General features: G+C 38.2%; 1 protein-coding gene across 8 annotated transcripts in view; it reads right to left on the reverse strand.

Moving 5' to 3' along the window:
- Positions 1 to 2,113: 2,113 nt before the first annotated feature.
- PPP1R12A (protein phosphatase 1 regulatory subunit 12A) overlaps positions 2,114 to 27,642 on the reverse strand; it is a 222,196-nt gene continuing 196,667 nt past the window's right edge. For 4 of the 8 annotated variants that reach the window (XM_034772126.1, XM_034772117.1, XM_034772066.1 and 1 more), the window contains 7 exons: positions 25,672 to 25,688; positions 23,864 to 24,005; positions 22,525 to 22,629; positions 21,197 to 21,244; positions 11,406 to 11,456; positions 9,792 to 9,901; positions 2,114 to 4,299 (listed from right to left, as the gene is read on the reverse strand). In XM_034772126.1, coding sequence (XP_034628017.1) covers positions 4,284 to 4,299; positions 9,792 to 9,901; positions 11,406 to 11,456; positions 21,197 to 21,244; positions 22,525 to 22,629; positions 23,864 to 24,005; positions 25,672 to 25,688 — 489 coding nt within the window. In that variant the 3' untranslated portion in view covers positions 2,114 to 4,283. Of the gene's footprint in view, positions 4,300 to 9,791; positions 9,902 to 11,405; positions 11,457 to 12,201; positions 12,233 to 21,196; positions 21,245 to 22,524; positions 22,630 to 23,863; positions 24,006 to 25,671; positions 25,689 to 27,642 lie in introns of those variants that run through there. The other 4 variants (XM_034772073.1, XM_034772106.1, XM_034772083.1 and 1 more) reach the window with 3 other exon arrangements.

Below are 27,642 nucleotides of genomic sequence, written 5' to 3' on the forward strand. Positions count from 1 at the left end.
TAGTTCTGATAGATGGGTTTGCTGCCTCTCCCTATACAGAACAGGCATAGGGGTTTAGCATACTGGCCTAGCAGATCTGAGAACACTGCCAGAAGCCTCTCTATCAAGATTCTCAACTTCTAAGATGGTGTGACAGCTGCTCCCTGCCATTTCATTCCTCTCACAACACTGTGGAGATTTCCTATGTATGATTATGCTGACCCTGTTGGAAATTAAGTAGTGTCCTCTCTATTGAATGAAAGCCTCCTGATCAAGGCTATGATAGAGACAGCAGCTCTCCCATTTGGTGGAGCCAGATTCCTGTAGTAGACATGCAGAAGACTTCTGTAGGAACAAAGTAAAAAGGAAGATCCCACGCAGTTGGCACTCTCCTTCCTTACACCCAAAGAGAGACTGGGATGAGTGGATTTACATTTGGAATTCCTGCTTGAGGGGAGACACCCTTGCTAGCCCTGAGTGAGCTAGTGTGCTAAAAGCAGAGTAGCTGGGGCGGAGCAAGGCCTTCCCACCAAGTACATACCTGTGGGTCTCAGACAGGATCATATGCAGGGCAACTAGCTCCTCCTGCAGCTACACTTTTTAGCACACTATCTCAACCAGAGGGAGCACAGCACAGTATGTCTCAAGCTAGAATTTACATCTCCAGCTTGAAAGGTAGACATACCCGAAGGTCGGTATCCTCTGTTCACAGACATATGAATGCAGGGGTCAATTGATCCCCCTCCCCATGTTTAAAGTGGTGATTTGACCCAAATACTTCTCCAATTTATAAACTGAAAACAAATAAATGCTTACCCCTTGTCTCCAAATACGGGTACATTTGCTTTGCTTTGATCCAAACATGTTCGTGTCCCTTTTCTTTAAAAAGCAGCTGCTGCACAATGAGGTGGAATAGGGAATAAGACGACCCAGCTAGGTCTGCAATGTGGATAGAACGGATCTGCTTTACACTCTAGAGCACAAAGCGGAGTTTTGCAGGGAAGTATGCAGCTCAGACAATGTCAATGGAGAGAAGCCCTCAGTGAGATAGGAATGGATGATTTTTTGATTTGATGTAGGTGAAAGAAATGGAAACAGAAGAGAAGGGTGCGCAAAGACAGAAGGGAAAACGAATGGTGGTTAGCTGAAAACTTACCTCAGTCTTTTTTGGGTACGGGGAGGAAGTGGCAGAAGGCTGCATGGTGTGTGCATGGTGGGGATTGGGGAAAAGCACAAAGGGTTGTTTGGGGAAGGAAACTAGAATCCAAGAGTTCCAACTTGCAGTCCTCCAGCCAAACGCAAGAGTCAGGGATTGAATCAAGAAACTGACACCCAGTCTCTTACAAGCCCAGACCTCCCTCCTGGCCCCTCAATTCCCTCCAATTGTGTGTTATTTATCTAGTCTGTATCCTCATACATGGTCACTCCTTCTAAGACTCTGGTTCCGTCCTTGCCGGGTGTTATGGCCACATGAATTGGTGCCGTGGATTGTATGTGCTGCCCTACTCCTGCGCTGCTTTAAATCTCAAGCACCAGCTGTTTCCATGCATGTTCACTATTAACTCTGGCACAGCTCTCTCCCCACCCTGGAACACGTCCATTGAAAATACAAGTTACTGTTTTGAGCCAAATGAGCAAGCAGACCTCCAAAGCAGAATTCTGTTCTAAGTTCTGTCATTTGCAGGCTGGGATGTGGTGTTCTGGTTCAAGTTCAGCTTTGGGGGTTTGTCTATCTCCAGTAAAGTTTAGTTAGCAAAACATTTATGGGGAAATGAATTGGTGCTACAGAATAATCAATTCAATTCATCAGCTGCTCTAATAGATTCAGGGTTGTATTTTACTGTGGTAATAGCACAAAAAACTGGTTCTCAATTAAGTTCTGCATACAGACAGGTTTATGTAAAATATATAAACATTTGTCCAAGTTGTTACAGATTGCATAAATAGGCATTTTTACTGGTGCATTTACATATGTGCATGTACAAGGATGTGCAAATAATCACAATTTGATTACAATCTTTGAAAAGCACTTGAACTTTGCATCCAAGTAAAGCAATGAATGAAAAAATGCCCACTGAATAATTTAAATATCAAACTCATAACATGGTTTAAAATATCCTCAGTAAAACTTTCACACATTTAAAATAGTTTTTATTCATTTTATTTGTATATGTCAAAATACATTTTTTCCAAAAGAGTGGGTTTTGCAACTAGTTTCATGCAGATACAAGGTCTGCTCAGTACTACCAATAAAATCAATATAGCACAGTAGCCGTTCGGTTTTTAGATAAAGAATAAATAACCTAAATATAAAACACTAAAATATTAGAAACACGTATTTACTCATTCACAGGCACCCAAACTTTACCAAATATAATCCAGAATATGCCTAAGTGTCTCATAAGAGAACTGAACATGTTGCATCCATTCAAACTGATCAATTCTCTGCCTTTTACGTTAGCGTAAGACAATGGTGGTTCCCTATATTCAGACCCATCTCTCATACAGATCAATTATAACAAGATATCTCAAAAACTATCCTTGTACCTTTAAAATCAAGAATCCTGAGCTTGGTAGTAAGAGCATAACCTTACATCTTCAAAAAACCAAACAGAAAGAACATGTTCCCCTTACCAAAAAACCAAAACAAAACAAAAATAAAACAAAAAAACAAAACACACACAAAAAACCCTCCCCACCCCAATTAAACAAAACCCCTCCCCAAGAAGTAGGCAGTAGAACACAATGACCTTTTTAAATGAAGGGGTACAAATTCACATTTAATATAGTATACAATAACCAAGAATACAATAGCTACTACAAGCTTTACAATGTACAATTTATTTTAATGGCTGAACTGTTCAGTGGTATTAGGCAATAGTCTATGTGCCAATAAGATGTCATCTTGTATAGTTTAGTGAAAATATAAAAGCTGTTTGTTTCTAACAAAAGCAATCTTCACTTAAGTACTTTTTTAAAAAAAGGCCTCTGAAATGTATAAAATGGTCTGAACATGATGGTGGTATCAACTCAGATGCCTTTTCACATGGCAATAACAGTGCATATAAACATTGTGAGTGTAATGGGTTAGGTTTTTCAAATGATTTAGTAACTTTACTTTGGCTAGCACAACAGTTTTGGACAGCACTCAGATAAATACAGGTATGTGAAATGTAGTGAAGCAGTTATATTTATGTAACTTTTATTATGGTGAACACTATCAAATGAAAAAATGGGAGGAAGAAGGTAATAAAAGTATTTTATAGTTCAAACCTTTTGTCAAGATAGGGCTCCGTACAATGTACAATGTGTAAATTCATTATACCATAAAAATCAATGAACTTTGTTAAACACACTATTCTGGAGTAGCCTAATTTGCATTAGCAGACATTTGCAATAGGGAAGATATTCAAGCATGCCACGTGGTGGTCTGAAAATCAAAACAGTACACATTTATATATACAGCATCACTCAGTACCTGCTAAAATGAATGTGAAGATTACAGGATCTAACACGTTTCACTACAAACTTTTTTTTTTTTTTTTAAAGTGACCAATAAAGGCAGAAAACAGGACTTGTAAAATAATTCTAGTTTCAACTGACTTTAAAGCATCGTGTATAGGAAATAAATGCATATTGCACAAACAGTGAAAGCAAATGTTCCACCAAACATTTCTGTTCCAGGTGGTTGGACAATACAATTCTAGTTAGCAACACAAAGATGTATTTTAAAGGGTTGTGTGGTCTCTGCAAATGATAAAGCCGTGAAAACACTGTACAAGAAAAAAAACTGGTACATGAATAATTAAAAGGGAAAACACAAATCCAAACGTAGATGTAAAGAAAAAACTGAGTATAGAAAAACTATGAACTGTGGCACAACATGAGTAACTGTCTTCTGTGAGAGCTGAAAGCTTTTGTTGATGCAAAAAGTGTTTATGTACAACTAAGGCTTTACTGGTTAAATATCTGAGGCATATCTGGCCTTGAACACTTTCCTTATTTGCTGTAGCTGTAAACAAGATTTCTCAGTCATTTTATCTTCTCAGCAGCTGCACTTTAACATGAAACAATGATCCTGATAAAAAGAACACAGGTAAGAGGGCATTTGGCAGGATATCTGAAAATGACAGTCTCCAAGGAATCTTCCCAAGCTTCCAGTGACTGCCACATCATGGTCCACTGGAGTTACTAGATATGTGCAATACCGTTTTGCTGCTGTAGTAAACCTTTTTATTTGGAAAGTTTGCTTATAACTCTGATCAAGGCCCCATTTTCATCTTTTAGCCTCTGGTTGTCTGCCTTCAAGTCTGGTAGCATCTATCAAAAAATGGAAGCACAATGGTTATTTTGCTGGTATAACCTAAAACAAAGGCAAAAAACTAGACAAGGCAGTCATCAGAAATAGAACCCTTATTCATAGAACTTGTTTTAGTTCTTTCAGTAATAAACTGGTTTTATTTAAAAAATAAAAAATGAGGACACTCCACAGGCCCTGGCCCCGCCCCTTCCCCACCCCAACTCCGCCCCTTCCCCAAAGTCCCCGCCCTAACTCCCCCTCCTCCCTCCCAGCCACGCGAAAAGGGCTGCCCGAGTGCTACCGGCTTCACGGTTTGCTGGGCAGCCCCCAGACCCTGCGCCCCCGGCCGGCACTTCCCCAGCACAGCTGGAGCCCGGGAGGGGAAGCGCCCAGCCGTGGGCGCAGGGTCTGGAGGCTGCCCGGCAAACCGTGAAGCCGGTAGCGCTCGGGCTTCGGGCAGCCCCCATGCCTCCGGACCCTGCGCCCCCGGCTGGGCACTTCCCCTCCCGGGCTCCGGCGGCTGCTGTGCTCCCTGAACTCCTGGGCTCTGTAAGTGCCGAGCTGCCCGAGCGCTACCGGCTTTGGGTAGCCCCCGGAGCCTGGGAGGGGAAGTGCCTGGTTGGCGGCTCAGAGTCAGGAGGCAAGGGGGCTGCCCGAAGCCAGTAGGGCTTGGGCAGCTCGGCTTTAAACAGAGCCGAAGAGTCAGGGGAGGAGCACAGCAGCCGCGGGAGGGAAGTGCCCGGCCGGTATTTTCCTGGACATGTTCGGCTTTTTGGCAATTCCCCCCGGTTGGGGATTTGATTACCAAAAAGCCGGACATGTCTGGGAAAAACTGACGTCTGGTAACCCTACTGGTTTAGAGCACTTGGCCTTCTGGCATGAAACAATTAGGCTATGGAATATAAGTTCTCCTTTGCTAGCACTGGATGCAGTAAAACTCAGTAGCTGGAAAAAATGGCCTCATCCTGCTCTAGGTGCTTTTGTGCAAAGTAAATGTTGATTAAATTGTTTTAAAGGTTTTAATTCCTTACAAGTGCACAACCGATGTTTGTGATCAATTGATTCTTACTATTCAAGAGGCCCATCTACACTAGCAGGCTGCATTATTTCATCAAGATTTAATATTAAAGCTAAGCATTTCTAGTTCTGTTTGTTCCTGCATTGGTTCCAGCTTTCCGTAATACCCAGCCTGTTCAACATAAAATGCTTCAGCATGTCTACCTATAGCACTACCTTCAACCTATGCTTTGGAGCACCCATCCCAAGTAGCAGAGTGTACATACACCCAAGAAAGCTACATTAAAAGAACATTAAGGTTGCAAAGTCAAACATTCAAAAGTTAGAAAATGCCAGAATTAAGGTTACCTGGAAGGCTGGGAAATGCATAGGCACAGAGAGTTAGGAACCAATGGACGGGGGAGGGAGGGTGGACAGGCAGAGAGAGGGAGGGGGGCAGGAGCTGGGATGATAGTTGGACAGGATCAGAGAGGGAGGATGGGCTAGGATCACAAGGATCTATAACCATTACAGAGAACACTCCCCTACAGAAATTACTCTCCACATTCACCTGCTGTCAGAAAATCTCTGTGAAAACACTTGGCAAACTGTGTGTCCTCACCCAACACGAAAGATAACAGCCTATTTCTGCAAACAGTTACCTCAAGCATCAGAGCTCTGTGCTTTGGATCTAAACGTCCAAACCCTGCTGATGACCCATTCAACACAATTCCAACATGATTTTTTTTGTTTGTTTAAAAAAAGTTAGCGAAGTGCACACACAACAACCCCATATGTTAGAAGAACATTAAGGCCGCAAAATCAAGCATTCAAAAGTTAGGCTGCCCACACAATGTAATTCTCCCCTCTCCCCCAGTGTATACGTATTATGATACAGACTGACTACATGATCACATTCCCCGCCCCCATAATACCCGTCTCTTCAGTGCACAGGACAGACCTGCCCAGGGAATGAATCACGGCTGTGTAGTGAGTTATGGTGTCTCATTTGCAGAAAAGTGAAGGTGCGTGGTGAGTGTAGCAGGACATTGCAGGAAGAGGAAAGATGGTCTCATCATGATTAAGGAACTTGAATGCCACCTAGAGAACTAGAATCTATCCTTGCCTCTGCCACAGCGTTCCTGTCTGAAGCTAAGCACACTTAAAACCAGACTTTTCACAGATGCCCACTAATTGTGTGTGCCTCATTTTCTGGGGGTCCAAATTTTTGACCGTGGGGTCTGATGTCAGAAGCGCTCAGCACTCACAGCTGCAACTGAAGTCAATGGGAGCTGAGCTTCGATCATATAAACAGCTAAAAAATGCTATGGACTTTGAAAAATCAAGCCCTCTCTCTCTCCACTTGGGCACCCAAAATTAGCAGGTACTTTACTATTCTGACCTTAATCTCTCTGAGCTTCAGTTCCCCAGCTGTAAAATGGGGAGAATACCCCTCATCTCAGGGGTGTGATTAATGTTTGTGAAGCACTCTCATGCTATGGTCAGAGAACCATAGAAACACCCACGAGGATATTAATAATTCTATCTTCAGATCAGGGTTTGAATAGTATGCGTTAAATCAGGCATGGGGCTGACCACTGAACAAAGGAGAAGATAAAACTTCATGGAACGAGGCAGGGGCTTTTGAGCACTTGACTTTGCAACGTTAACTCTTAATGTCTCTTTTTTTAATGCAATATTATCTCTAGTTTACTGTGGTGTATGTATTACGTGTATGGACATATCTCTGCACCATGTAATATGGTTTGTGCTGGTGTTTGTCCTATCTGGGGACTAGTGTACAGTGAAATATACATGAAATGGCCAAAGACTACCATACTCCTACCTTTTCTGCTGTTCAGTTTGCTCTGGGCTTCTAGACCCAGAATCCTATGGAACCTCAGTGCCCTCAGTGTCTGTGCTTGCGGAGGTAAGAGACTTGGTTTTATTCTTCGTATATTTGTAAAAATAAAATTATTTTGTTTAACATAGTATTGTTTTTGCTGGATTCTTGTTTTGAAGCTAAACAGTTTTCTCTTTAGGATCTAGAGAGCAGAAAAATGCAAGCTCAGGTGTGGAGTGAGAACGTCTCTCTGACCTATCCATGAGGCTTAGTCAATTCCGCCATGTTCCCAAATATACTAGTCAGTCCTCAAGGCAAATTCAGGGGAGTGTGGTATGGCAGGCTGACCAGAAGGCACTAGTGCACCTGAAGGAGATAAGTACCCTAGAGAGCTGAGTGTTACTGGTGTGTGTATGGGGCGGGGGGGAGCTTGGTCTGTTTTCACAAATGGTTATTTTTTTATTTTCTGTATAAATCTTTGGTGTGTGGGAGATGTGCCTCCAGCTCCACAGTCCTGTGCCAACTCACTCCTTAATGAGGGAGCTACAGTTATGTATGTGAGCACACACGAGCTTTAGCTTTTTCCCCCCCTAGTGAATTTCCATCCAGATGAAAAAAACACTGTTCAAACATAGGGCTTTATCTAAATACAGTCTATTTGGTATGCAGTTACATAGTTGCCAAAAACTGTCCTTAGTAGTTTTTATTCTGATGAAGCTATTTGTGCATTACTACTCAAGGGAGGAAGGAGTAATGGGTAGAGAATATATCAGCCAAATACTGAACGGGGGAGTTGACAGCATCAGTATTCTCGATTACTGCAGTAGTAGATATGGGTATTATGGGATTGATCTGGGAGGACAAACTGAAATAGATTAGCTGCAACTCTGTGCTCCTTATGTATGCTAAAATGGTTCAACGTGAACCAGCAGAAGCAGAACAACCGACCAACATTTGCTTGCAGCTAGTGCAATCTTACTGGATTTAGAAGTTCTGGCGGCGTGTCCACGTACCCAATACAAAGGGGCAGATCCTCAGCTGGTATAAGTAATGAAGCTCTGACAAGTTACACCAGCTGAGGATCTGCCCCCAAACTGTTCACTAGCATTTCAGGTCCTTGAATAGGTGGTGTAAGTGCCAAAATTCTCTAGTGTAGCCGAGCCTTTAGTTAACCCTTAACTATATATGTAAAGCTTCAATTCCAGTTTACTTCTCCCTGAAAAACAAGAGCATCTTTCTGTGGTCTCTTAAATAAGCAAGACCATAACATGCACTATTTATGTCTTGTTATATTATTGTGGGTAATTTTGCATAGGTCTAGTTGATGCAAAATGTCATTCAATAGTCACGAAGCACGTCTTTTAGTAGCCAAACCCAGATTTTTACAAAACCAAACCCACAAATGATTAACAGTTTTGCATAAACAAAGGTTTCAACAGACCGTGCTCATGAGCATGTGTGGCCTCCTACCCCAACCTCCCAATGGAAAATTCTGAGGCCTGAGGCATGTAGGCAGAATAAAAAAAACAACGCATACGTCCCTCTTCTCTCCTCTGGGACAGAGAGAGAGAGAGAGAGAGAGAGAGAGAGTGAGTGTGTGTGTGTGTGTATAAAAATGATGATGGTGTGAGAGCCATTATCCATAAAAAAAATTCTATTTTTAAAGATATTTTCATCTGGCCCAGATCCACAGGGCTCAGAGCTTCAGCCGTGCACAATTTTTCTATCAAGGACAAAGGGCTAGTGGGCTGAAAGATTTGGCATGTGGAGAAGGGGCAGGGGAATGGGTCATATTTTGTTTTCTCAAAGGTAGCCACCAAATGGATTTTTCAGAGATGTCCCCTGTAATTGGATTTCACACAGGTATAACATGTGTAATCTTCAAATCAACACTCAGATTTCCTTTGGTTTACAGTTACAGATTTTCAAGCCTATTCTAAATCTGGTTTGATAAAAAGAATATTAGCACAACTGAGCCAGACCTGAACTAAACAAAGTATTTGAACAAATACATAATAAGGCTTGAAATTCAAATATATTCTTGAAGAAAAGAGGACTTTTTTGCATACCAAAACTCTACATACTGGAATGTAAAAACTAGAATAGCTGATGCAAACAATCAAGTCCATAATCCTGAAATCATTATTCAGATATTCACTAGTACAATTTTGATTTGGGTCAGTCTTATAAAAGTTAACTATAGTGGAGAGAGGAAATCTTGGAAATATATTGGAAATCTTGAGATCAGTCAATTTTCAAACTCTGCATCTTGTACAAAAGTCAAAACATAGGAAACCTAATGCTAGTTCAAGTCCTGTGAATAGCCATGCCTTTTGGGGCACCACAACTTTACATAACCTATAAACTACAATCAAAAATCTTGTACAAGCCAAGACAGACCTATTTCTTGAACTGTCCTCTGATTCGTCTTTGAATGCAAAATGAGAAGATATGATGCTAGTAAGGATGATATCAAATCCTACCAATGTGTCTGTAATAAGGAACAGTAGCTGGGACACTGGACATCATGCATAAGCCAAACTTCTGTAATCAAGCAATAAGTAAATCTTCGGACACACAAGCATTAATAGTCAAGTGCTGCCAAAGCACTAGCTAAAATTCAACACCTGCCAAGCTACTCAAAGGAGAAAAAATGAAGAAAGAAGAAATTACAAGTCCACAGAACGTAGTTGCCTACAGGACCCTGAGAGCTTTGTAACCACTCTGGTCAAGGCCCTATTCTCAGCCAGCAGTCGCTCATTTAAATGTCTCAAAGATTGAATCTGCAGGAATCATAAAGAAACAGGAGTGAAAACAAGAGAAAACCAAGTATAGTATGTTTAAAAAAACCACAGACGAGAAGAACTGAAAGAAAACTTAAATCAAAAAAGACAGTCATGTTAAAAGCAGATAACTAGCTGTGAAAGGAAAGGATCAAAAAGTGGCACATTCTTGAAATGTAATCTAAGAACAGCCAGTGATTAGTCACAGCTTTCCAGAACAATTCAGGATGCATTAACAATGAGAGTTATTCCTGGAATTCTTTACTTAAAATTCTAATTACATGGACTAAATTTCCTATTCAGCAATCTGCAGATAATCATGTGCTTAACACTACATGACACTTACGTGACACTACAGCAAACAATAGGATGAGAGTTAATCTTCTAATTAAAAACATTAATGTGTGGCTGCAAATAAAGAACTTTGTAAAACTGGTAATATATCATTAGAAGAATGATAATTTTTTCCCATGCTGTAGTTTGCTTTCTGTCCCAAATATTATTTTGTCCTCCATTAAGGCACAGTTACTTGGCTCTAAATCTAATGCAGCTAAAACAACATGGTTGTCTTTTGTATACTTCTCTGCTTCTCATCATCCATTATGTCAGCAAGAACTCATGTATACATTTAAAAGAACAGTATCTGGAAGTAAGTGCTGTTGCAGAGCAGCAGAGAGAACTCAAAAATGTGATTTAGAAGAAACCCTTTAGCAACAGAATAGCGAATACTGGCTGTCAATAGACTGGTGGTGTCTCTCTAAAACTATGGCATCCAAAGATGTTTTCTAGTTCACCACATTCCAACTGCTTCCTTGGTATAATTTAATTTTATCATCAGTTTGGTTGGCTCACTTCTGGAGTTTTGTCCATGGATATAATGAAAAATGTATATACGGTCAACTCCCTGGATTAACCTTATTTAGCTCAAATCATATCACTCAGGACCTAAACTGGGTAAACTTTGGAGGGAGAAAAACTGTGCATGCAACCATATCATGACTTAAGGAAACACATCACAGAAATTAACTCAAACTACAAGGTTAAAGTCATATTTAAAAAAAAAAATTGCATAGGCCAATCCTCTGTTTCGCACTACTGTAAGAAGTTAGTGAAAACCATACAATACCATCTCAGCCTCTAAAAGTGATTCACTTTTCCCCTTGGTTTAAGTTAAAATAAAAAAAAGACTACCATAGAAACGTTTGACTTTTCTCCCTGGTCACCACCCTAAACTTGTAAATCTCAGCCAATTTCTTTAAAGAAAATAAATATATTAAAAAAAAAAAACCCACCCTTTGCTATTATAGCCTTTGCAAACAGAAAAGCAATGGAATTGCAGATTACTGCACAAGAGATCCTGTTGTGTTGGAAACTCAGGGAAATGATGTATTTGCCTATTCTCCAGTGAGATTGCCAACAGCTGGAAAACTTCCACCTTACAAATAATGTTAATAACCAATGCACACTTTTACAGAATTAGTCACAAATGGCGTGACACACTTACTTTGAGTTCCTCTTCCATTTCAGATATCCGTCTTTCTAGAGCTCTTCGTTCCTAGATCAAAGGAGTGGCGTTAATGGTAAGCAATGCAAATTGCATTTTTAATACTTCTTGTAAATATGGTGAACATTGTGATACATGTCAAGTTTCAAAGACCAAACAACTAGAAGCACAGAGCGTACAGGAGACTTGTGATGCCAGTGATGTGTAGAAAATTCATTCACATTAAAATTTAAAAATTTAGATGGAAGAGAGATTAAGATATTCATTAACATTTTCAAAATACACCCCATCTCTTCCTGTACATTAATTTGGACAGGGTATATGTTTATAAGTATCCTTTGTTCAGATTTATTCCCTCAGGTAGACTTTTGTGATAATTTAACATACAAGAAATGCAGAAAATGCTCAGAAACAAACAAGTATATTAAAAGAAACAAAAGCACAAAAAGCATAAGCTTTCATAGACAAGCAAATATAGCTGAAATGTTTGTCTCCTCTCACAATCTTCCCAAGACACTTTTTTTTTTTTTTTAAATTCATTCCCATAATATATTCTAGCTTAACAATGCAGGCAATAGACTGGATATCATGATTGCTTTCTTTGTGTAAGACAATGCAGTGGGTCTTATTTAAAAGCAGTTGCCATAGTCAATATTTTACAGTCTAATTTTTCAAAGAGTGAAAGGCAAAAGCAACAGATTATTGCAAAGTGTACATTTATATCTGCATACAATGGTGTTAGGCAAAACAGCAAGCAGCATTAACTGAGGTGTGTAAAACTTTGGTTAGATCATACCGCCCAGTAGATACTGACTCTTGCCGGTCACCTTTCAGATACAAACCATTTGAATTTAGTTTAATCATAGTGAAGTTATTTCCCAGACATATTTCCTCATTTTAGCAAATAACTTTAAAGGTTTAGCAAAGTAATCATTTATTGCAGTTGTTAGTATCCGTAGTTTATTCTACTTAATTCTTTTGAGTTGAGAATTGTGTTTTGACAAGATGATACTGACAGATAATAATGGGCATAGTTATGAGTACCAGTGAGTTAACTGCAGTAAACAAGTGAATAACAAAAACAAAATAACAACGCCAAATAAAATAATTCCAAGAATGTAGTAAACCCAAGTTACCAAGAATTACATCAGTTACCTATTACACCTCTACCCCGATATAACATTGTCCTTCGGAGCCAAAAAATCGTACCGTGTTATAGGTGAAACCATGTTATATCGAACTTGCATTGATCCAACCAGAGCGCACAGTCCCTCCGCCCCGGAGCACTGCTTTACCGCGTTATATCCAAATTCGTGTTATATTGGGTCGCGTTATATCGGGGTAGAGGTGCATTAGTTTTTAAGGGTAGCATTTATTACCAGAGTTCTTAGAAACTAGCGGTCAATTAAATACAGTTCAAACTTCATTAAGTTTTTACAATTCAAGCCAGGGTGGATTGATTCAAATCAAAGCAATTTAAATAACCAATTTCAATCATGATTTAAATCAGCAAGCAGGAAACACTGCTTTAAAATAATTTTAATTGTGTTTTGCAGTTGTACTTCATTTTTTTTTTTCTAAAGAAAGGTTGATTTTCATTGGTTGATAACCAATTAAAATGTTGATTTACAACTAAATGTAGCCTTTACACTAGATCTGGTGCTTAATTTTGCTAACCAGGAGGATATGCTATATCTATACATTTATTTAAGATTTACTTAAAACAGCATATTTACGCTTATTCACATTCTTAACATGTTTATGTTAGAAAATGGTGATTATCTAAAAGTTTATAAAAACATGTTTTGCATTTAAAACTGATTTATTAAACAAAGGAAGTGTTATGCCTAATTAATGAATTGAACTGACTGTTTCTGGTCATAATCAGAGTTTAATGTCAAAAGGGACTACCAGATCATGTAGTCTGACCTCCTGAATATCTACTGCCACTGAGCACCCGCATACTAAACCCAACCAAAATGTTGCAGCCCATAGGAAACTAGACTATTGTGTGTCACAGGCAGAGAATAGGAGGAAGTGAGGTGCACCAGTGGCCGAGTCCCGCAATTGCGGGGAAATAATTAAGTAGTGTATACCCTGATAATCCTGGCAAATGACCCACACCCACACGTAGTGGAAGGCAAACCCCCCAAGGTCACAGCCAATCTGACCTGGGGAAAAATTCCTGCCTGATCCCACATATGGTGATCAGTTAGACCCTGAGCATGTGAACAAGAACCAGCCAACCAAACACCTGCATGAAAGAATGCTTGGGCCACCTCAGAACACTAGCCCTCTCCATCCGGTGTCCATGGTCACCATGTCCTTCAAAATTTTAGAACTAGCAGATCTCATGCTTTCTCACCTAATTTGTATTCATAGTTTAGAAGAGGAAATCAAGCTTTCCTGCTTTTTTAGCTCCCTATTGGTGTTTCAACTTGGAATGAACTAGTCATTGAACTGAACAAGTTGAATAAACTGAAATGAAGAAAATATTCTCTCTGCACCTACAGAAGAGGCTACTGCTGTGAAAGCTAGTTTAGCACTTCAACAAATTCTGGTTTCAGGTGTTTTGCCAGTGACTTCCAAGAGTTCAGTGGTATGTCTTTCTTTAAAATTTGGCAAACGTACTATTTGGTATTTAAATGATTTTAATAGATTATAGAAAGTTTAGGCCTTAAAATAGATTGTCTATTTCAAAATTTAATTAATTTTAATTTGAAACAGATTTTTTTAAAACAAACCGGTTTTTAATTTGAATAAAACAATCCAATTTAAATAAAAAGAAGTTTTTAAAAAAATAGAATTGCTTTTTATCTACACTAGTCCAAGCTACACAAGAGGGACTCTTAATTGGCTGACCTAGTAAATTGTTTGATATGCAAATAGCAGAATTCTGATTAATAAGTGTCCGGAAAATGAAAGTTGTTTCTATGATACAGAAGCGTCCCTAAAAACAAGCTTCTTACTGTAGTGGGAGCACATTTTAAAAAACAAAACCACAGTTACAGTCACTATTTTCCCATGGAGAAAAAAACAAACCCTGGATTCCCTGTACCACAACTTACAGAAGTAACATTTAAACAGCAATTTTAGCAGCTTTCACTAGTTAATAGAAATACTGACCAGTTATTAGTAGGGCTGTCAAGTGATTAAAAAAATTTATCGCAATTAATCGCACTGTTAAATAATATAATACCATTTATTTAAATATTTTTGGACGTTTTCTACATTTTCAAATATATTGATTTCAATTACGACACAGAATACAAAGTTTACAATGATCACTTTATATTTATTTTTGATTACAAATATTTGCACTGCAAAAAACAAAAGAAATAGTGTTTTTCAATTCACCTCATACAAGTACTGTAGTGCAATCTCTTTATAATGAAAGTTGAACTTACAAATGTAGAATTATGTACAAAAAAATAACTGCATTCAAAAACAAAACAATTTAAAACTTTAGAACCTACAAGTCCAATCAGTTGTACTTCAGCCAATCGCTCACACAAACAAGTTTGGTTACAATTTGCAGGAGATAATGTTGCCCATGTCTTGTTTACAATGTCACCTGAAAGTGAGAATAAACGTTTGCAATGCACTATTGTAGACGACATTGCAAGATATTGATGTGCCAGATGCACAAAAGAGACATATGTCCCTTCATGTTTCAACCACCATTCCAGAAGACATGCATCCATGACGGGTTCTACTCGATAATGATCCAAAGCAGAGTGAACCGACACATGTTCATTTTCATCATGAGTCAGATGCCACCAGCAGAAGGTTAAATTTTCTATTTTGGTGGTTCAGGTTCTGTAGTTTCCGCATCACAGTGTTGCACTTTTAAGACATCTGAAAGCATTCTCCACATCTCATCTCTCTGATTTTGGAAGGCACTTCAGATTCTTAAACCCTGGTCGAGTGCTGTATCTATCCTTAGAAATCTCACATTGGTACCTTCTTTGCGTTTTGTCAAATCTGCTGTGAAAGTATTCTTAAAACCAACATGTGCTGGGTCATCATCCGAGACTGCTAGAACATGAAATATATGGCAGAATGCAGGTAAAATAGAACAGGAGACATACAATTCTCCCCCAAGGAGTTCAGTCACAAATTTAATTAACACTTATTTTTAATGAGCATGATCAGCATGGAAGCATGTCCTCTGGAATGGTGGCCGAAGCATGAAAGGACATATGAATGTTTAGCACATCTGGCACGTAAATACCTTGCAACCCTGGCTACAAAAGTGTCATGCAAATACCTGTTCTCACTTTCAGGTAACATTGTAAATAAGAAGCAGACAGCATTATCTCCCGTAAATGTAAACGTCTTGTTTGTCTTAGCAATTGGCTGAACAAGAAGTAGGACTGAGCGGACTGGTAGGCTCTAAAGTTTTAAATGATTTTGTTTTTGAGTGCAGTTATGTGACAAAAAAAATCTACATTAGTAGGTTACACTTTCATGATAAAGAGATTGTACTACAGTACTTGTATGAGGTGAATTGAAAAGTACTATTTCTTTTATCATTTTTACAGTACAAATATTTGTAATAAAAACTAATATAAAGTGAGCACTGTACACTTTGTATTCTGTGTTCTAATAGAAAACAATATATTTGATAATGTAGAAAAACTTCCAAAATATTTAATAAATTTCAATTGGTATTCTATTATTTAACACTGATTAATCGAGATTAATTTTTTTGAGTTAATCATGTGAGTTAACTGCGATTAATCGACAGCCCTAGTTATTAGCCATATTTTTCAGGAAGTTGTTTTTTAAAATTTCCATGTCTGTTGGACTAATTTTAAGTTACAGGATTAAAGTCAAATCATTATTTGTGCATCCCATAAAAACAACAAAAACCTTTCCTCACTTCTCTTTGAAGATTTAGTCCAGAGATGTATTGAAGTCTCATCATGCTAAGACTTCATTCTCTGTTGTATACTTGATTTTTAACCCTGTGTTTGTTTGCTTGCCAATTGCAAAAATCTTCTGTTAATTACAGTGCATTAGTGCTGTTCAACTCTATTCAATCTAATAGTTTTATTTATGAAGTGTCCTCCCCAGGTGCCACTGAAAAAGTAAGTCTCCCTCAGAAACAAAAGGTCTGATTTAAAAAAGAAGTAAATAGCAGTTATAAAAAACCAAAGCCATACTATTGTTCAAAAAAAGCCAGAACCATCATTCAAGGTCAATGTTGCATGCATTTTCCCCTTCCCCAAAGTAATAGATGTGTCTTTTGACATAGTAATGTTTGGATCATGTAACACATCAGCTCTTTCACATTTCAATTAGAGTTTTGCTTTTATCTAATTCTCTAATCCTACCTAAAAAAAAATCTGTCAGAGCACAAAAATTAGCTTTACTAATCCCTCACTATATGCTTATTTGTCAATTATGAAGTTTCTGATTCAGCTAACTGCAGTATGCAAATCCTGTATTCTGAATAAGGGCCATGGGTACTTCTCCTGGCTACTCTCTATCCACATGCTAACTAACACAGGCACCACAACTTCTGACGCTCTCCCCAACCGCTTCAAAGATTAAATACCATTAAATTTAAAATAGAATTACTTTTAGCAGGAGAGGGCCAAAGGGGTTTGCCAAAATAATGAGATGTCTGGGGTTTCGTAAGGTGACGGGCTATAGCCAAGCACTATTGAGGAATTAACAGTAATCAGAATGCAGGTGTGAGAAGAAGTACTTCAGTATAAAAATGAACAACCTGAGGATATTCTCTATTACATCAGTAGCAATCATATTCTGAGTTTATAAACACCTCAACCTTTCACCTCAAAGAGTTGGTTTATCCCAGTACACAGTTATTGCCTCCAAACAAGAAGCATCCTTGGGTTATATGGATTATGTTCAATAACTAAGGTAGAGATGTCCCCAATCCAAATACTCATGTCTGAGCAGCCCCACACTTTGGGGAGACTTCAGGATGAGGTTTGAAGTCCTGATCAAGATCCAAATTTTGCAGTTTTGGCTCATCTATTCTGTGATGGTAAACAACTTTCACTGTACTACTTGGAATGCCCAAAAGCATGCCTAACCTACATTACCAAGTTAAGGGCTATAAATGGAACCCTTAATCTTGTTCTGCCTAAATATTGCCGGGATCTCCTAGCAGTGATGAGACATGTGCCACCCATCCCAATCTTCATAGGACTGGCCCAGTTCCTACAACAATGTAACTAATCTCAAATAACTATGTTGACAATGAATCATCAGTTTATGGCATAGAAACATTTTTTTTTTTTTTAGGGCTGGCAGGAGTATTAGTCAGAATCAACTTCTGGAATAATTGTTAGGCTAGTACTATAAAACATAGTTTTAATAAGTTTATTTATCATTAGTGAAGAAAGGTACATCTCATCTTGAAAATGGGTCATAACCCAAACGATTCTATTAGCTTTTCCTTATGGTAACACCTACCTCCTTATGGTAACACCTACCTGCATCTCTTCCAGCCCCTCCCACTATTTCATTTTTTTCCGGTTCTGTTTTTATATGAATATATCCTCAAGTTTTGATTTTATGTAAAACATGTGTCTCACACTTGGCAAAATAGAACATGAGTTTTAGCTTACTGCTTCATTTATGTATAGGCTTGTGCTGCCTTTAAAAATTCTCAAAATGACACACAAAAAATTCTACTAAATAAAGGTGTCTAGTATATTTCTGGATAGCCAATCTTTATTTACTGCTAACAGTTAAAAAGTAATTGAAGTGGGATTTTTATTAATAAACTAAATTCTAGAGTATAACAACGTTATTTTGAAAGGGAAGCTAATTAGAGATAATTCTATCCTCATACCACTTTCTTATTATGAAGAATATTTGAATGAAAAAAAGAATCTTTAGTATTTCATTGGCTATTGCTGTCGATTCAGCTGCTGAACTCATTCCTCTGTGACATTGCTGTTGGGAAAGAATTGATGTCACACACAACTACTTCTTCAGATAAAGAATAAGTATTAAAGGTGGATTTTTTTTTAAAACTACTCTCAAAATGGTATCTGAGCACTAGATGAATTAACTAATATTTAAAGTACAGACGCTCCCCGGGTTATGCAAACCCAACTTACACAAATCCGCACTTATGGAAAAAGTTCCGCAAGTTCCATAAGCTAGAAAGTTTTTTTTTTTAATTTTATTTTTTTTATTGGCGTAATGGTCTGGTATTCGTTCCTGACTTACGCAAAATGAGTTACGCAAGGGGACACTTGCGTAAGTCGGGGAGCGTCCGTAAAAGAAAGCAGGGAAATGGAAAAGGAGAAAATGTATAATCAAAAGATAAATTATTTTTTTAAAAAATGTTCCTCATATATCAGAGTTATGTTTGAGTTGGTAAAATAAAAAGAACAACTCCATTCCTTGAGCCAACTAGGTTTCAACTACTTAGTAATGCTATCACAACCTTTATTCCTCCCTTGACCCGCTACGTGTTTTATGTAATAAATTTGGTAAAAGAGTAACATTTCTACAGTGAAACTGACTGGATAAAAAGTCTCCTCCATGGAAAACAAACAGTTTCATAGGGTATGTCTACATTACCCACCGGATTGGCGGGCAGTGATCGATCCAGCAGGGGTCGATTTATCACATCTAGTCTAGACGCGATAAATTGACACCCAAGCGCTCTCCCATTAAATCCTGTACTCCACTACCGTGAGAGGCGTAGGCAGAGTTGATGGGGGAGCGGCAGCAGTTGACTCATCGCAGTGAAAACACCGCAGTGAGTAGGTCTAAGTATGTCAACTTCAGCTACATTATTCACGTAGCTGAAGTTGCGTAACTTAGATCGATCCCCCCCACCCCCCAGTGTAAACCAGGCCATAGTGTCACTAAGTCTCTTAATACAATGGCCTATTTTAGAAACTGAGAGCAAAGCAGGAATTTTGCTACTGAAATACAAGAGTATCATGTACTACACATGTAATTAAATTGCAACGCCTATTAAAAAATGGGCGCCATTACACCTATGATATACATAATTAAAAGTAATAAATTCCACTTGTGTGACCACAGTGGCAAAGGAAATGCCAGTTAAAGCAGGTGATTCTCACTACCCAGAGAAAAAGATGAGAGCTACCTTAGGGGTCAAAAGAATTGAGGGACAGAAGGTGCAGACAAACTGTTAGAGCTATCTGGAGAGGAAGCAGTAATGAATGAATGCAACAGTAAGGAAAGCCGTCTTCATCTCTGCATGCTTTCAGGAGCCTTATTTTCCTTATGCATTGTTCATTCACTAAATTACCATAGTGGAATTTCAGTCAGTTAGTGCAGCTGAGCATTTCTGCACCTCCCTGGTTCCCCACCATAACTAACAAGTACATTTTTATTTTATCATTGGTAAGATTTGTAGAACTAAAAGTGGCTTCTTAATCTGCAATAATTCCTGTTAAACTTCTAGATCTAGTACTCCTGTATACTATTAAAACTATATATAGCGCAGGGTTGGCTTGGGGTTTTTTTGGTCTGTTTTTTGTTTAGGAGGCAGAGGGCAAAAGGGAAATTTAAGGGATTCATATAATATTCCAATATAAATAATTTACTTTAAGAATAACGAAACTAACACTACAAAAAATCCTCCCCTCACTACTCTTCTTTTTATACCTTAAAAACAGCTTAAAAACCATTTAAATGAATTTGGCGTTTTTAAAAAAAAAAGTTGCTCGAGAAGAGCCAAACTTTTGTTCAAAGGAAATTTTTACAGCTAAGTTATTAGCTTTGAAAAAATGAATCTATAATGGAAATGCAGACACAAAATTAAAAGTTTGTGTCATACATTAAGTTCAGTATGACCATATTTTAAACCCTGTGTCTTATTGCTTACATATACATTTGTTTACAAATATACATATTATCTCTCACAGAATGTGAGTGATCTGTATTTTCAACAACTTCATCTTCACTCTGCCTACAAATCCATCTCCTTTAGGACTACTAAAATTCCCAACCTTTGCACAGCTTCGAACAGATCCTCTCTGCCAATTTAAAAAAAAAAAAAATACCCTCATCAATTTTCTTCTTCTCCCCTCCCCCAAAGTGGTATCAGCATTATTACTGATGATAAAAGGAGATTCCAATGAGACACCCCGTACTTGCTTTTCACCCTGGAAAGTTCCAAAACATCAGATCCTAAGTAAACGAGGAGAAAGTTTAAAGATTTTTTTTTTTTTTAAATGAAGCTGTTTGAAGCCGCTTAGAGATATGGAATGTTAGATATAATTCTGGGGAAAACTGTTTAACAAGCAGAGTACAGAAGCGGAAGTCAATGGTGCAACTTACTACATCACCACCACATGTGTGGTTATATTACATATAATTAACGTAGAATATTGTATGCAGTGTTATTGCAGCCATGTTGGTTCCAGAATATGAGAGAGAAAAGGTGGGTGGGGTAATATCTTTTAATGGACCAACTTTGGTTGGTGAAAGACAGACTTTTGAGCCACACAGAGCCCTTCTTCAGGTCTGGGAAAGATACTCTGAGCATCACAGTTAAATAAGGTAGAACAGAGCTGTGATACACACACACACACACACAGCTCACCCACCTTTTCTCTCTAATATAATTGACAGTTTGAGGACAACTTATTAAAAGAAGTATTACTGCCTATAATGCTACCTTACATTTATTGCCACTTTGCATCCTACAAACCGAACATCTAAATCATAAGAATCAGTTCAATAAAATACATCTACCCTGGGGTATGGAAAACAAAACGAAACAAACTTAAGTATCCACTAGATCTTTTGCAGAAACTTACCCTTTTTTCCATTTCCAAGAGTGACCTGTCAGCAAATCTTTCTTGTCTCTGAAATACAATGTTAATAATTAAATTTGGGATTTATGGTGGAAAAACAATATAAAATATAGGAGGCAAACAATAAAAAAAATAAAAATCAATATTTTAACTCTTTATGGTCTTAACAGTCAAAGAAAAGTCAAAAGTCAAAGAATTAAATAAAAGCTTTTTTGTATTCCTGAAATCAAATCATACAATTTTACATAGTATTTAATCTCATGCCCAGGAAACTCTTTAATACCTATATTCTGAGAGACAGTGTTGTAGTTAAGGTTCTGGAATGGTATAAAAGTGAACGGAGTTTGTTCCTGGCTCAGTCACAGATGTCCTCTGTGACCTTGGACAAGTAAGTTAATACATCCTTACCATTAAGGGTGTTACATCAATGATTTCATTGATGTTTTTGAGATGCTTAGGGCTAATCTATGCTACTGCGCTACATTGGCGCAGCTGCTGTAGTGCTGAAGACATGCTATGCTTATGGGAGAGCACTCTCCCGTCGGCTTAATTACTCCATCGCAATCAGAGGTGGAAGCTATGTTGCCAGGAGAGCATCTCCTGCCAACATAACAGTGGTATGGACACCGCTTTAAGTCAATGCAACTTACATCACTCGGGGGAAGAGAGGGGAACTTTTTCACACTCCTGTGCGAGGTAAGTTACATCAATTTAAGCAGTAGTGTAGACAAGCCCTTAGATACTACAGTGATGTATACTGGGTACAGATATTTATTTATCAATTCTTTCTACAATAATTTTTAACAAGAAACCTACTATTAATCTACAGATGTGATATCACCATATGCCACATTGTTATTTGAGAGCAGTTATCTGCACCTATTTAGAGTTGCACTATTTGCTCTTTAACCACAAGACAGGTTATCTAATCAGCCAGTGACAGCATGGCAGTCTGTAAACCTGCCATCAAGTTTATAAATCAATCAGTTCATAAGTTAAACATTGATACTTTGAACATAAACATAATTCAACAATGTGGAATCATTTTCTCTGTTTTTACGCCTTCCTCCCTGCAGTGAAATTAGTCAGATATATGCCGGCAAGCATCACTGATTCCTTAACAATTAACACTTGCATTAGGCGACCTTCCCTCCCATCTGGCCTTCCCTCGTCTCCAGCAACAAGGGCAGTTGCAGTACTTAACCCCATTCTTTTAGAAAAAGAGAAGGTAAAGCCAACACCTAAAAAAAATGTGAATTCTATTTCCAGGATTTTCTGGTTTGTTACCCATTTTACCAGCCAGAGACTTTGCTTTGTGTGTGAATACAAACCTGAGTGGCCTTTTCCAACTGTAGTTTAAGATCCGTCAGCTCCATGTTGGTATCATGTAACTGTGCTTTCAGCTTTTCATTTTCAGTTAGAATCTGTTCGTAAAGCTAGGAGAAAATTTAGACAGGTTTAAGAAATATGCATCTCTTTTGGTTGCATTAGTTAATGTATAAGGGGCTACATTCTTCAAAAACTTGATTTAATTGTATGAAAAGAACGAATAAATTTATACTCAGAGGTTCTATAGAACAGAACAGTACTTTTCTGTGTGTGTTCTGAACCAACTTAATAGAGAACTATATTCCCACCACTGAATGGCTCAAAAACACCTGCAGAAACAATATCATTTCAACTAGTTTTTAGGGAATTTTCTTAAGAATATTACTAGCTTATCCCTTATTGAATTAAACAGTACAATTTCATAAGGGTGATAAAAGTACTGTAAGTAGTAGTATTTGAAAATTCTAGCTTCCACACGTAAAATGTTTAAATTCCCTGAAAGGAGAAACTTTTGTCTTTTATATTACAGACAAGATGAAATGTGTGATAATTTTACCTTATAGTTCCATACTACAGAAAACAATTGGAAACATTTTTCTTCTGAAAAAAATCTCTCATTGACAATAAGTTGAACAGTTGCTCATTTCTTCACAAGTTTCTTCTAGTTTTCAACAAGACTCGATTTTACATTGTACTAGCAAGTGCACCAAATAAAAGGCTCCATTATAGATGTCAAGCAATTCTAACAACACAAGGACCAAGGTAGTGGTATCATTCAAACAGCATTTGGCTCCTCTGGACCTTCCCCTTCTCTTGCAGAGGTGAATGCAAGGGCCAGAAGCTACTATATAGCCAGGGAGGTGGATACGATTCTTCCCCTTTGCCTCTGTGGAGTTCCAAGTTGAGTTACTTAGGGTATGTCTACACTTACTGGGGATCACCGCTGTGGCGATTGATGCACCGGGGGTCGATTTAGTGGGTCTGGTGAAGACCCGCTAAATCGCCTGCTGATCAATCTCCTGTCGACTCTGGTACTCCACTGGAACGAGAAGCGTAAGGAAGTCGAAGGGAGAGTTTCTCCCGTCAACCCAGTGCGGTGTAGACACCGCAGTAAATCGACCTAAGCTATGTCAACCCCAGCTATGTTATTCACGTAGCTGGAGTTGCGTAACTTAGGTCGACTTACCCCAGTAGTATAGACCAGGCCTTAGGCTGAGGCAAGATTTGGAACTTAATGCAAGTAATCTGATTACTTCAGGTCAGAATTTGGGGAAGGTGGGGGGGGGGGGGAAGACCGCACATAATAGTTTATTTTAATATCAGAACTACTGGTCCAGATACCTTTTTAAAGTCAGTTGCATCTTCTTTTTCTAGCCTACTACAATATGGTTTTCGTTCTTCAAAGTAACTCTGTGACCCAGACCGCCCCAGCAGTGAATCATAACGGTCGCCTGATGATGTGCTGATTGATCCTGTATCGTATCTTTAAAAGAAGAAAAGATTATTATTTTCATAACATTGCTAACCTGGTGCAGTGTATCAAGCATACTTAGTTTATTCATACCATTATCTCCTATCCCCTCTCTAACTGGTGGAAACAGTTTTTAAAGTTTTCTTTCTTCCACTCAACATTAAGATTTATTTAAAATGAAAACAGGGTTTTCTGACTTTCAAGTACGGCTTAGGGAGTGCAAACATTAGCCTTCTATGTCAACATTTCTTTTGAATTAAAATACATTCCTTCACGACATTGTTGCATGATTCTGAAGACGACCTTGTCAAGATTTTTTAAAAGAACTTTTCTTTGCTTATGCATCTTTTATAAGCACTGAATTATTTTTTCGGTTTTATTTTTAACCTCAAAAAGATCTGCCAAGTCGAGTCTGGTCTTCCCAGTTTTACTGGAGGACTTCAGGGAATTCTCCAGGATATTATTTGTGAGCTCAGCTACCTTTCCAGAAGCAGCATGGCTCCTTTAACAAAGGCTTCTTTTAGTCAATATTAGTCACTGAAGTGAAATAGATATTAACACACACACAAAAATCCAAACGGCTTTAAACAATCTGACCAAAAATCTGTTCCCCTTCCCATTGCTCAACTTGCATGGTTCAGCTGTTGTAACGTCCTCATTTAACACAGAGGTTTCTAGCACAGACAGGACCGGACTTCTTAATGTTTTTTAAAGAAGTAGATTGTTTTTGTCTATTTATTTTTAAAGAAGTTTTTCAGGCCATTTATCATAAAGCTGTTACAATGAGTACACACCCATTTTTTCCTTTGCAGGTTTCTTTTAAAAGAGTTAACTGCAAATAAAAGACTTAATAGTTCAGGATTTTTGTAATATTACTTCTTTAAGATTAAATCCTCCAAATGAATGAGTTAAGTGGCATTTTCAGCCTATTTCTAATGTTCAATGACTTTGCATTTCAGGTCTACTGAATGCAGCCTACTTTGCTTCCCCATTGAGTGTGACACCGCGGAATGCTCCATATTCAGTATCAACCCACCAATCAAGAGCAATGGCACTAGCTTGCCAAAAGCCAAGTCATATTCGCATACATTCATTGTTATCTAAGAAATGGTTTTTGTACATAAGGAACATCTAGAAATGCACATTATTAGGAGTGAGGAATGCAGGATTTGTGTCTCTCTGACAGGTAAACATCTTGAAAAAACTTCAAGAAGTCTGATTTTCAGAGGAGGCAGCACTTTCTGAACGTGAAGCCCCTTATAGTGTCTCAAACTGGGTATCCAAAAATTGAGACAGTTTATGAAAATCTTAGCTTTGCATTGTAAACTGCATGGGACACAGTCTGGATCGATTATGTTCTGCAAAGTACCTAGCATATTTTAGGTGCAGTATAAATAAATATTTCAGCACATAACCAAAACAACATTTTGGACATATCTTCGGGTCACCTCTAATCTCCCACCTGCCTGAATGTGTAAAAAGTCAATCCTATGGCTTTATTACTATATTCTATATAAAACATACTAAATCTTTACAGCATTAACATTTTTTCAGAGCTTAACCTAACCAACTACTGAGAGCAAAGTAGGATTTGTACATTAAGAACTTAAAAAATAGAATATGAGTCAAAAAAGTTTCTGTTTTATAAATAAATGATTTGTTTAAATCAAACACATACCGTGAAAGACTATCACTCTGGAAAAGAGAAGAAAAAAAAACATTAGGGCAAATTGATATTTGTACATTCATTAAATATAATATTCAACATATCCGCGAATAAATGTAGCGTGGCAGAGTTGCGTTAAAACACAGGAGAAAGCTGAATGCTATTCAACCATTCATTATCTGAACACTATGTACAGCTTCATTTTGTTATGGCTATCAACAAAGAGGAAACGTGTTAGAAAGTATTTGCCAGAAAAATGTTTTGCAAACAAGTTAGTACAAACTTATTAGAAGGCTTAGATTTTAGTATTATCTGAAACGTTAGAATAGTTTTAGAAGTATGTAAATTCCTCAGTTTCTCTGCCATTTGGCAAAGTTATTAAATAAGAGACAAGGATTGTGTCCACCTCCAATCCTCTTCCTCCTACCCTTTTTTATTTTTTAATTGGAGAGCAGTATTTTAAGAGCTCAACTGTCCGAGTCACTACATATCATCCTGAACAACATTCAGTGGCAAGCTAGAAAAATATTGGCATTACCGTTAAACAGGATTAAACTGGGTGGGGAATCTGAACTGCTGCCCAACAATATGTAGCAAAATGAAACCTTTTGTATACAGCTACTCAATTTAAGATCATATACAAAAGAGTAATTAAGTCCCAAATTACAGAGGAGTTTGCAGACACAGCAAAGTCTCACATGTTGGGTCAAGAACCAAATTTAATTAAAATTAATTATAGAATTGTATGTGCAGGAATGCACTTAAACACTATAGAACTTGTAGTTCTCCATTATTTTTCCTTTGAATGATCAATATAATTGTATTGTTTTATGAATGCAGGCTCTTTCTCATGACTATAATGCTACCTGCACATTCCCAGCTATGTTTATCTACTAGGCTGCTTAAGACTTGATTTTGTTTCCTTTTTTACAGCATTATGACGTATGAGGGAATTTCTGAAAGGGCTGGATTGTTTGTTGTCCTGTAAGGAGCAAAACAAAAAAAATCCAAATACCTCATTTTTCCTCTTCCCCTCTGGGATATTCAATAGTGCTAGCATTGACCTAACCCTACTCCCACTAAATTCAATAGTAATACTCCCATTAGTTTCAGTGGGAGTGAAGTTAGGCTAACGCTGGGCTCTTCTGAAGACTCCACTCTGTTTCTATATCAGAGATTTTAAACCCTGCTGCATGAGAGACACACTGGAATGGATTTTAAGCAATAGGCTGCAACTTTATTAACATTGGTTGGAGATGGAGCATGACCACCCACCTCAAAAACCAGGCATTTAACTGGGTCCAGTGTAAGGTTGCAGTTCTCCCTACATAACCAATAACCCAGGGCAGACCCTGCAGCCTAATGCCAGGACTCAGGGAGCTATAAAGGGTACCAAGGGGGGGAGGGGGGGAAGAGGGGAGAGGAGAGAAAAGCTTGGTCTGCAAAGAATTCTGGCCTTCCCTTCTCCTTACAAGCACATGGTCTGGGAGCCGGTCCTTTTAGCTTTTATCTGCATTGGCCCCATTTGCAACAAACTACCCATACCCATATTATCTCTTAATATTAGAATTCCAAATTCTATTTGTTATCCCAACTGCATCTCCACAGTGCTGCGAGGAAAGCAAATAACTCATCTGACCGTGTCTAATTTGGCCCAATAAGAAAAAATTTCTTCCTGATCCCAAAACCCAGGTGATCAGTCAGATCCACTGCATCCTGGAAACAGTCCCCTATCTAGAACTACAGGTAGGAGTGGGGCAGCTGGAGAGACAAGGGAGTCTTGAAGCCTGGGGGAAAAGTTTCAATTGTTTGGGGAGGAAAAATCAGCTCCTACTCTTTCTCCCCAGTCTACCAACAGGATGCAAGAACCCAAGGAAAAGGAGTGGCATCTGGCATCTTTGGGAAATCACATTCTACCATTACCCCCCGGGGGGAGAGCATCCTTTTTTCTGATCCAGCTAACATCCCACCTGCTCACCCACA

The sequence above is a fragment of the Trachemys scripta genome, chromosome 1 (genome assembly GCF_013100865.1).
Source record: "Trachemys scripta elegans isolate TJP31775 chromosome 1, CAS_Tse_1.0, whole genome shotgun sequence".
Lineage (NCBI taxonomy): Eukaryota > Metazoa > Chordata > Testudines > Emydidae > Trachemys > Trachemys scripta.